The sequence below is a fragment of the Chiloscyllium punctatum genome, chromosome 5 (assembly GCF_047496795.1).
Source record: "Chiloscyllium punctatum isolate Juve2018m chromosome 5, sChiPun1.3, whole genome shotgun sequence".
NCBI lineage: Eukaryota > Metazoa > Chordata > Chondrichthyes > Orectolobiformes > Hemiscylliidae > Chiloscyllium > Chiloscyllium punctatum.
Window position 1 is genome coordinate 19,097,531 of NC_092743.1, and position 12,097 is coordinate 19,109,627.

A 12,097-nucleotide genomic window follows, 5' to 3' on the forward strand; every position below is an offset into this window, starting at 1 on the left:
AGAAAGGAGAGCAGGAACAATCAGACATCATCATGAGCTGAAGAAATTTCACTTTACTGCCGCTGTGACCTGAGTAGTTTCACTCGTCCATTGCAACTTTGGCAAACTGCCACATTAGCTAAGGAAGCATGGAGTATCACAGCCCCTATCACAGCCTGGAATCAGACCATAGGAGCTTAATCAAAGCACCTAGCAGGGACCTTTGGAACTGGGAGATGTTCCATCAGTGAAATTCCCGAGCTGACAGTGGCAGGAAAACAAAGATTAATTTTGTTATCCCTGTCACGCAGGAAATTGGATCGAACTATTTAAAAATGCAAGGACAGGCAAACCAAGAGCAATTTAATTCTGCAGAACGATATTGGAGTGGTGAACATGGTGTCTATGAAAGGAAAATCAGATAGATATTTAAAGTAAAGATAATGTGAAAATGCAGAGCAGGGAGTTAGTTTATACATAGTTCCAGCCAACAGCAGGAACCTCACATTCAGAGAGGGTTTTACAGTGTAGATGTTTAGGGGATTGAGTGTCTAGCACTAGACAAGTGTTCACCCAGCAGGGATTCTGAATGCAGATTTATTTTGATGGGAACCCATCCCACATGAGCTGTCTACTTCCAGACACTAAACTGGCCCCTGCTACAAGAACCTGATTGGAAAATCCACGCTGTCTTTCTTTGACTGTAGTTATGTCTCACTGGAGCCAGTTGGTTATCAGCTACCACAATGTTACCATGTTAAAATAGCCACTGCCAGGACTGACAATAAAAAACTGGAATGCACGTAATGGCCTCACTAAGGAACCCGCCACAAATTCTGTCAATAGCTCCAGGATTGGGGTCAAATATTTCTGATGAAACAAAGAGCAATTTCTTAACTCAAAGGATGGTGATTCTTTGGAGGGCTGTAGATGCTCAGTCTGAGTCAAGGTTGAGATTGATAGAGTTTTGGACACTAAAGGGATCCAGGGATATGTGTGGGGAGGTCTAGAAAGTGTAGATGTAGACAGTCATGATTTTAGAGAATGGTAGAGTAGGCCTGAGACACCTTGTGGTCTGTCCCTGTTCCATGGATCAAGTGGGTCCCTTCTGTCCCGTATCGTTCAATCATTCCAACGGCAGTACCCTTAGGTAGAAGTAGAGTAAACGTATACCTTTCTTTTTAAAAAATCACACTTTCTCATGGGTTTCCTTGATGGGATTGGGAATTAATCTGTTAGTAGCTGATCAGAACCAAGAGGGTCTGGCCTGAATTATCTGACATTCAAGCGTGGCAACTGTCTCAGCCTCTTTTGTGTTAGGGACAGAGATACTGCTGCTTCCTTTTTTAAAAATAATTCATCCACAGGGTGTGGGCCAAACTAGCTTGACCAGTATTCTTTGTCATCCCTAATTGCCCAGAGTCAACCACCTCGGATTCCCATGTAGGTCACACCAGATAAAGACAGCTATTTCCTTCTGTAAAGAACATGGGCTTTTCTCACTGACAATCGTCAACAGTTTCACAGTTATCATTATGCTTAGTGAGTTTTGAGAAGATTTGTAGCTCAGGCTGAGGTTCTGAATGTAGGTTTGCTCGCTGACCTGGAAGGTTCATGTTCAGCTGTTTCATCACCACACTAGGTAATATCTTCAGTGGGCCTCCGGACGAAACACTCCTGATGATTCCTGCTTTCTATTTATATGTTTGGGTTTCTTTGGGTTGGTGATGTCATTTCCTGTGATGATGTCATTTCCTGTTCTTTTTCTTGGGGGGTGGTGGTGGTGGTTGTGGGGGGTGCGGTGTGGTAAATCGGGTTCAAGTCCCAATAGAAAGCAGGAATCATCAGTAATGCTTCATCCGGAGGCTCACTGAAGATGTTACCTAGTATGGTGACGAAATATCTGAACATGAACCTTTCAGCTCAGCGAGCAAACCTACATCCACCATTACACTCTTTATTCCAGTTTTTTGCTAAATTCAGATTCCACTATCAGCCATGACAGGATTCAAACCTGGATGTCTAGAACATCACCTGGATTTCTAGATTAATAGTCGAGTGACAATACCACGAGGCCATCACCTCCTCTGCTGTTTAGTAGTGTCAGTGCATTTGCACACCAAATGAGACAGAACCAAGCTTAGCAGTGACACAACGTGAGTTCATATTTACTATTGAAGTTCATGTGAGTAACAGTGATGGCAAAACAGGGAATGCTGGAAATACTCAGCAAATCAGGCAGTGTTTGCAGATAGTGAAAAGAAATAGGCAATGTTCTAGCTATGGTCATCAATCTGAAATGTTTGCGTTGTCTTTATCTCTGCAGATATTGCTGGACCTGCTGAGTATTTCCAAACTTCTCTGTTTCTACCATAGCATTTTGCTTTTGCATCAGTTATGGTGACTGGTTCAGGCTACCTCGAGGATCACAGTCAGAGGTTGAAGTGCACCTCATCAGAAGAAACAACACCTTCAGGACATAAGGGGCGAGGTTTGCCTCCAGAAACAACATGTATTATAACCTCATTTCTCAGATTGGGATTGGTTTCTATGTGCTGTTTGAACCAGCTGCTGTCAGTGTCGTATGAAGGCCAGCACACTCGCTTCAACTGTGATTAGGTCACAGCAGAAACCATCAATCACAAGTTAATCCCGGGGAGTGCAAGCAAAGCAGAAATACTTCCAAGGGATATCGTCCGAGTCTACTTCAAACTACCTCAACCATCTGTCAATCATCTGGCAGCAATGTTGGCCGCCCTGTACAGTATGAAGTCAGGACAACATTTATGTGTTCACTGTCAGCACAAACCTTTCTGAAACCCAGTTCTGTGACTCATCAGGATATGTTTAGAAATAGGCACCACCACAACAACTGCTGTCAGGTAAATAGAGTTTATGTAAGCAGGCATTTAAAGGACAGAAGAGCAGTTTGGTGGCTCTGATTCTGCTGATGTCTCTTGGGCACTGATTAGACCAGGAAGCGAAAGTGAAAATCAACAAGGTAAAAACGAAAGTGGTCAGCTAGCACGTGAGGGAGGAGGAGACCAAGCTTTCACTGGAAGTGATCTCCTCTCACACCGTGCTAATAAGCTTTGCCCTACAACAATTCATTCACTGTCAAACTGCGCAATAGTTATGGACACAGCAGCTTCCTAGGTTACTGCGGATGCCTTTTAGCGAGGCAATGTCACTCTGTCTTGAGAGCATGGCCCTCAAGTATGATATCTTCTCAAATATTTCAAACTTTTGTCAGGGAAAAGCACATTTTAATTTGCAGGCAGCAGCTATCCACTCCCTCCCACCCCACAACAGCATGAGTCTAACCTGTGTACTTGCACTGATATCATGGCATCTGAGTGACCTGACATGGAGAGACAGGGCTCTTCATTGTCATATTTAAACTGGTCCTCCACAGTGTAACTGGGAGCTCAGTTTAAAATTCCCAGCTGCAGTCTATGTTTCTAAGGGGTTGAACTGACAACGAAGAGGCAGGCAGGAGGCACTGGGCCTTTCCTATTGCTGTTTCAAAGAAGCCGTTATCCTTTCCCTGCTGACTGGGGCCCATCTCTCTGCTTCTGATGCTCAATTACTCTGCTCTCTGTCACCGCCTCCAGTTCTATGCGTTCTACCCTATTCTCACCACCAATCTAATCCCTCCCAAATGCCACACAGTTGCCCCAAGGACTACCAACTGCCAACACTTAAGCCTGTTCATTTGGCCAACTGTTAAACAGGGAAAGGATCCAAATAATTATATGAAGAACTGCTATTCGGGGAGGCAATGGCCTAGTAGCATTATGGATGGTCCAGGAGCAAATTACTGCAGACGCTGGGATCTGTATTGAAAACAAAAAGGTGCTGGAAATCACAGTGAGTCAGGCAGCATCCGTGGAGAGACAGCAAGCTAATGTTTTGAATCTTGATAGAACAGTCATCTGGACGCAAAATGTTAGCTTATTCACTCTCCAAGGATGATACCTGACCCACTGTGATTTCCAGAACTTCTTGTTTTCAGTTATCTCGTGAATCTAGTGACCCAGGTAATGTTCAACTGCTGCCTGGTGGCACTTGAATTCAATAAAAATCTGGCATTAAGGGTCTAATGATGATCACTAATTGATTGTCGATTGTTAGGACAAGCCCATCTGCTCCACTAATGTCTTTTAGGGAAGGAAACTTACCTAGTCTGGCCTACGTGTGACTTCAGACCCACTGCTGGGCAATTAGGGATGGGCAATAAATGCTGGCCCAGCCAGCGACGTACTCAGCTGTGAATGAGGAAAATAAAAAAGCGCTAAGTTCCATGGCTCCTCAGTCTTTGTAGGATTGTGGACTATTTTGACTATCTCATACCCCCAGAAATATTGAGGCCAATAAGTACCTCCCTTTTTGATTAATCTTAGCCATATCCTCCAGACATGTCGTCACACCTTGCCAGAGCACAACAATTTACATAGTTCCTTTTATATGATTCTTCTAACTTATGGTTTCAAAGCATTTCAAGGGAATGTTATCAAAGTCTGATTCTGAGAGAAAGTAGGGTATAGTGTAAGAGATGACAAGAGTCTTGGTCATGGAAACACCTTAAAAGAAGGAAAGACAGGAATAGAGACCAGAGCAGAGGGTCTGATCAGCTGAAAACGTGGCCACTGTGGAACAACTGAAATCAAATATATATGAGAACTCAGAATTTGGAGGGGGATGGGCACTGAAGTTTTATAGAGCTGGAGATATTTACATAGATAAGGAGGAGCCCAGCATTGCCTAATCTAGAGCGAAAAGATGTAATGAGTGAGTGAGGCAGCAGAACTGTGAATGATCTGATGGGGTGGGAGATGGGGAATAAGTGGCCAGTGAGGGAAGCCAGACAACAATGAGCCAGAAACTCATCTAATTGCGTTGCATACTCATTTGATGATTTTCTCAAGTTAGCTATTCCAAAAGTGTAACATCTTATTTAATGTCACAATGCTTCTTTTCTTACTATTAATGACTGCTGACACCTGAAGCCTTTACAATGGCAAACAATCGTCTGGATAAAATTGGCTTCCTTCATCATCTTCAAGTTTGATATTCGATCACCCTCTTAAAGAAAGCAAACAACCTCTGTTTTCTTAAAAGTTCCTCAGAATATCGGCTCTCAACGCAAAGAACTGTGTACAATTGAGTTGAACTAAATGACTAATGGGCCAACATGTACACACAGCTATTGAAACATTCTGCTTTTAATTGCATCCCACCACTTCTCCCCGTTGGTTATAATGGAACTATGAGCAATCGGGGCACAACCTTTGAGCTTGTTTTTCTGCTCCATTGCCTGTAAAAGTTGGCAGGTTTTGCTTTCCTCTCTTTGGCCCAGACAGAATTGATGTTAAGAGTGTAAGCAATGGGTTAGAGAAAAACAAAGAGCTTGCTGTGATACAAATAACGTTTAAAACAAATGCTAGCATTTGGGTTTTGTTTTAAAACCAAAACAAACCCCCACCTAATAGCATTATTATGGTTGCTGGGTCAGGGCTGAGATTTGATGGTGATGGCGATAGTGATGTGGGGAGATTGCCTTGTACAACATTAGAGTTAGCTCTCCCCATTAAAACAAGATGCAGCTACTTGCAAATAATAATCCCTACACAGGTCAATGGCTCAAAATCTACCTTTCGACCTTGTTTTATGTCAGTGTGTTGCTGCTCATCTCATTCCACAGAAGTACTTGCAGAAGTTGTTTCACTTCACACGTCCAGTGAGCAATATTTAAGAATATTTGAACTGTTCACTGACTGATTATGGAGGATACGTGGGCACTCCTGTAATGCTTGTCATCTGTTTCAATCGCCACTAATTGAATTTACTGCATTCTCTGCTCCTTAATGAACTGTAATAGGAATGTTGATGGTAAATGATATTCACTGACTGGCACCAACTACACCAGCTGATTGGAGCCAACTACCATTCCTCATGTTTACATGGTTTTTAAAAAAATTAATTTGCAGGATGTGGAAGTCACTGGCTGGTCAGCATTTATCGCCCGTCCCTGGTTGCCCTTGAGGAGGAGGTGGTGGTGAGCTGCCTTCTTGAACCACTGCAGTCCACCTGCTGTGGGTTGACCCACAATGCCATCAGGGAGAGAATTCCAGGACTTTGACCCAGCCACAGTGAAAGAACAGTGACATCTTTCCAAGTCAGGATGGTGAGTGGCTTGGAGGGGAACTTGAAGGTGGTGGTGTTCTCTTGTATCTGCTGCCTTTGCCCTTCTAGATGGAAGTGGTCATGGGTTTGCAAGTGGTGCATATTGGAATATTAGACTTGGCTAACTCAGGTGATGTACTAAAATGGTGTGATTCAAGGTCAATCTTTGCTTCACCTTCTTATGTCAACACTGTCTTGACATGGACAGCAGAACCATTCACAGCACTCCAAGTGTGGTCTAAAGAAGCTAACACAGGCTCTGCTTTTCAACTGAATACCTTGAGCAATGAAGTTTAATTTTGTGTTTCTTTTTGTTACTGGCCTTATTCACCTGCATCACTGCCATTAGTGGTTTGTGTACCCTTAACCTCTCTACTCCTCTTTTTCATTTGTTCATGGGATGTGGTTGTTGCTGACTGGGCCAGCATTTAATGGTTATCCCTGATGGGACTTGTAATGAGCCACCATCCTGAATCACTGCAGTCCATTGGGTGTAGGGAGAAAGTTCCAGGATTTTCATCCAGTGACATTGACAGAATGGCAACAAAGCTTCCAAAGCAGCCACATTGTGACTGGTGTGTTGACATTGATCCCAGTATTCCTGTTTCAGAAGTCACTGCTGTGCACGGAAATCAGAGATCTCCACAGAAGAAAGCAAAATTAAGGGGAATGTCAGTAGTGTCTACTTGTTCTTGTTTTTCTAGATGGTAGTGGACATGGACTGGGAAGGTACTGCCGAATTTCTACAGTGTGTCTTGGAGAGGGTGTATAGTGCTGCTAGTGTGTGAGGGAGTGAAAGTACAATGTAAGAGACTACATGTTGCCAATTTTTAGAACTGAATTGGAGTTTGAAATACTACAATTGTTAAAAAAGCAGAAGTCTTGTATTCCATCACACCCATGATTTATGTCTTGCAGATGATGGACAGGTTTGTGAGAGTCAGGAGATGTGTTATTAGCTGCAGGATTGCTATCCCAGCATAGAAGGTATAGTTAGTAAGTTTGCAGATGACACCAAAATTGGAGGTGTAGTGGACAGCAAAGATTACCTCAGATTACAATGGGATCTTGATCAGATGGGCCAGTGGGCTGAGAAGTGGCAGATGAAGTTTAACTCAGATAAATGTGAGGTGCTGCATTTTGGGAAAGCAAATCTTAGCAGGACTTATACACGTAATGGTAACCCTTCTCATCAATAGACTGACGGGGCTGTCATTGGCCAGGTTGGATATGTCTTGCTCTTTTGTGTTCAGGATATTGCTGGGCTGTTTCCCACATTGTCAGGTAGATGCCAGGGTTACGTCTGCACTGGAAAAGTTTGGCTAATGGTGCGTGATGTTTTAGACTACAAATATTCAGTGCTATAGACGGTATTTTATGTCGCTACACTCTTTACTGAACCAGGGTCGATCCTCTGCCTTGATGCTAATCATAGGTATGCCTGGCTATGAAGTCGCAGATTGTGTTGGAGTATGATTCTGCTGGTTATGGTCCACAGTGTCTGAGGGTTTCTTCTGCCAAGTGGAGAGGACGAATCCAGGGATGGCAATGGTAGTGTCTGGGACATTGTCTGTAAAGGTATGATTCGGTGAGTATGACTATGTTAGGCTGTTTCTTGACTAGTTGGTGAGACAGCTCTCCCAGTTTTGGCACTAACCCCAGAAATTTGGAATGATATTTCTCTAGAGTTGACAGGGCTGACATTGCCACTGTCATTTCTGGTGCCTAGGTCAATGCTAGATGTTCTGTCTGGTGTCATTCCTTTTCGTGGGTTTATACAACTGAATGGCTTCTTAGGCCAATCAGATGGAAGCTAAGTGTCAGCTACATTAGTGTGGGTCTGGAGTCATATGTAGGTCAGTCTAGGTGAAGATAACAGATTTCCTTCCCGAAAGGACATCAGTGAACCAGATGGGTTTTTACAACAATCAAAAGTGGTTTCATGGTCATCACTAGATTTTATTTTATAGCAGGCATATTTTTAAACTTCAATTCCCATTGTCTGCCATGGTAGGATTTAGATCCTGGGGCATTCAGTGATTCTAATATCATGGGAAGATGGTCATCGCTTGGCACTTGCGCAGAGTGAGTGTTACAGGTCATTTATCAGCCAAGTTATTAGCTTAAGTTAAATAACTGACACTATAACAGACTGCTTCAGTAGTTGCAAAGTCAGTAAATATACAAATATCAAAGCATGTATCATCAAACATTTTGACTTCTGACAATATCATTAAAAAAAGAGGTCATTGTTGAAGCAGCTGTTGAGAGTTGGGTCTAGGACACTATCCTGAGGAATCCTTGCATAGACACCCTGAAGTTGTGATGCCTGACCTCCAATAACCACAATCAACTTCCTACTCTAACCAATGGACAGCTTTCCCCCTATTACCATTGATTCCACTTTTTTACAGCTCTTCATGCCACACTTGGTTGAATGCTGCCTTGATGTCAAGGGCAGTCACTTTAACCTACCTCTGGATTTCAACTCACTTATCTATGTTTGGCACAACTCAGTTATGAAGTCAAGAGCTCAGTAGTCCTGCAGCACATCAGTGAGAAGCTTATAGTTGAGCAAGTGCTGCTGGTTATTGTGAGTAGTGTGTTGGGATTGGCATTCCATTATGTTGGCAACCTCAGGAGAAGACCAAGATGTTCATTCACTCGACACCTCAGTCTGAAGGTACTTGCAAATGCTTCAGCCCCATTTTCGGTATTTATGTGCTGGGGATACAGATAGTTGTGGACAATCTTTTTTTACGTTTAGCTTTGAACCACCATTCATGGCTGCATGTGGCAGGACTACAGAGCTTAGATCTAACCCTGGGATCATTCAGCTGTATCGCAAGTTGTTCAGCTTGTACAGTTTGTTCAGTGTTGTAGCTTCACCAGATTGACACCTCATTTGCAAGTTTATGTGCTGCTGCCTTCCTAACTCCTCACTGGCTTCCTAACTCATCAGGCTTGATAGCAATGGTAGAGTGAGAAAGATATGGGATATGAGGTATTCAACTACAGACTCTGATGAAATACAACATTGCTGCTAATAATGACACATAATACCACATGGACTCCCAGTCTGGTGCTGCTGAATCCATTCTGAAACCAATCCATTTGGCATTGTGGTAGTGCCACATATAGTGATGATAATGCAGGATACCATCCTGAGATTGCGTCTCTATTTGCAGGGATTTGCAGTGGTCACTCTTACTGTCACAGACAGATACACCTATGGCGGTTAGGTCTTTGAGAACATGAAAGAACTGGAGCAAGAGGAAGGTACCTGGTCCATTGAACCTGCTCCACCATTCAATAAGGTGGTGGCTGAGCTGACTGTGGCCTTGACTCAATTTTCCTGCTCCCATAACACAAGCCAATCGACCATTCGATTAACTCAGCTGTGAGGAGCTTCAATGAGAATGAGGTCTAGTATATTTTGCCCTCATGTTGGTGCTTTCCTCACCTGCACAGGCCCAGACGAGCAGATATGTCCTTCAGGATACAACCGGCTTATTATGTAATGGTGCTATGAAACTACCCTTGGAGATGGGTATTGTTACCCCCTCACCCATTCTATGTCCTTGCCACCCCTTGGTTCTTTTACACATGGTGTCTAAACTAATAACCACACGAGACATGCGAGAAGAAAGCCAGATGCATCTTGTCCAAACAAAACGCCAAAAGGAATCTGAAATAAAATTAGAAATTGCTGGAAAAACACAGCAGATCTGACAGCACGTGGGGAGAGAAAGCAGAGTTAACATTTTTCAGAACTGAACTTCGATTTCTGTTTTTGTTGAGTCTTGTCCACCATCTGCCATTATGGTAAATTCCGGATACAATGTTAATAGAATCATTGACTCCTGATGGCAGTTAGTCTTCATTAATTACAGATCCTAATCAGACAATTGGACCAAGGGAAAACCTCTCCCACGGTAGAGAGCTTTTGAACCACAGATCCAATATCACCTGTTCCTCCCAATCACTGCTACACTTGTCACATATTAAGCCTCAAATTACTCTAAAACTGTGTTGCGAATACGATAAGCAACATCATCTGATTTGCCAAATGACCAAGCTATCAGTCTCATGCGTTACAGAAAGGTGTAAATTGTAGGTTTGGAAACATGGACAGAGGAAATTTGAAGAATAAATGTTCCTAGACTGGCTTTTAAAGCAGCTTTAGCAGTGAATATACACTGACAGCTGCTGTTTTTGCAGATGGAAAATGATATTCAACGAGGGTATCACTTTCAAATCAGACACAGTGATATGAGGCATTGGTTTAATCCACTTACCAGTGTTGGTGTGAGATGGTAGAACATGAGAAATAGGAGCGAGAGGAGGCCATCTGGCTGATCGAGCCTGCTCCACCATTTAATAAGATCAGATCTTTTTGTGGACTCAGCTTCACTTAGCTGCCCACTCACCTTCACCCTTAATTCCCTTACTGTTCAAAATCTATCTCATTTTGCCTTAAAAACATTGATTGCGGTTGCCTCCACTGCTTCACTGGGCAGGGAATTCCACAGATTCACGACCCTTTGGGTGAAGAAGTTCTTCCTCAACTAAGTCCTAAATCTACACCCTCTTATATTGCCCCCTAGTTCTGGCACAGCTCAAATTTTCTCTAGTTCTGAAATGTTTAGTGGTTGAAGTAGCTTACTTAAAATCTATTCTCAGCATTTCTAGCATTTAAATAAATGCGTTTGCATGCACTGTAATCAAACCAATCAATCTTTATTAATTAATTGTCTTGTTTGCCTACCATGACTTCAAGAAAGCCACATTGGTGAAGTGCTATAGGATGTACAGGCCTAAAATCCTCCCAAGTAATATTATAGTTAGCACAAATCACATCCCAAATAACTCAGCTACCCACATCAACGCCTGTGTGTTCTAATTTGTGAACTGCTTCAAACCGCAATAAATTACTTTGAGAATAATCATTGGGAGACTTTAGAAAAAGCATAGTGTGTGGGGAATTTGGACTGAGCACAACAGTGAGGGATCTAATGAGCAAAAAATGGTTCAGATGAGTTGGAAAAATAAATATAATGAGTGAAGACAAATTGCTGCATGTTAGCACTCTTAGACAAGAGGTTTGTGTCCCAGAGAGATCACGGAAGGTGAGCGAGCTAATTGCTAAAATGATGTTCAAGCTAAAGAATTCAATTTTAAGTAAGCAGCAGGCTTCTCATTTCAGAGGAAGGAGTCGGTGTAGGTTTATTCACTGAAGATCCACCTGCTGATTGCTAATGGAAGCCACTCAGCCTCATCTGCTGGTCTTTTTCAAACATCGATCGATAAATTCTAACCAACCAAGCCCAAGGAGAATGGGAGGGGAATAATGGTTGGTGGTGGGGAGGGTGGGGAGGAGGTTTGCAAAGGTGACACCCACCTGCTTCTGGTGTTGGAGTAACTCCTTTGTTTGTAGCTGCGGCCTGTGATCATCTGTCTCAGTGCAGGAAAGCTGGGAGTATTCAGACAGCACACACCCACTGTCCTCCTGATCAGCATCCAGCTCTTTTGGCTCAAGGAGCAGGTTCAGTTCAGGCAGGTTTTCAATCTGTTCAAACTCAAAACACATTATCTGTACGTTAAACATAGAAGCCTTACAGTGTGAAAACAGGCAAAGCGGCCCATTGAGTTCACACCAACTCTCTGAATAGCATCCCACCTAGACTCACCCCTCCTGCCCCCACCATATCCCTGTAACCCCACATTCCCCCATATCCGACAACTACCTCATAGAGTCATAGAGACGTACAGCACGGAAACAGACCCTTCAGTCCAACTTAGCCATGCCGACCAGATATCCTAACCCAATCTAGTCCCACCTGCCAGCATCCGGCCCATATCCCTCCAAATGCCTCCTCTTCATATACCCATCCGAATGCCTCTTAAATGTTGCCATTATACCAGCCTCCAT

General features: G+C 43.2%; 1 protein-coding gene across 4 annotated transcripts in view; it reads right to left on the reverse strand.

Annotated features, from left to right (window-relative positions):
* Window positions 1-12,097, reverse strand: part of mtcl1 (microtubule crosslinking factor 1) — a 213,144-nt gene that overhangs the window by 69,977 nt on the left and 131,070 nt on the right. For 3 of the 4 annotated variants that reach the window (XM_072569875.1, XM_072569873.1, XM_072569877.1), the window contains exon 9: window positions 11,567-11,743. In XM_072569875.1, the coding sequence (XP_072425976.1) occupies window positions 11,567-11,743 (177 nt within the window). The remainder of the gene's footprint in view (window positions 1-11,566; window positions 11,744-12,097) is intronic. The other variant, XM_072569874.1, reaches the window with a different exon arrangement.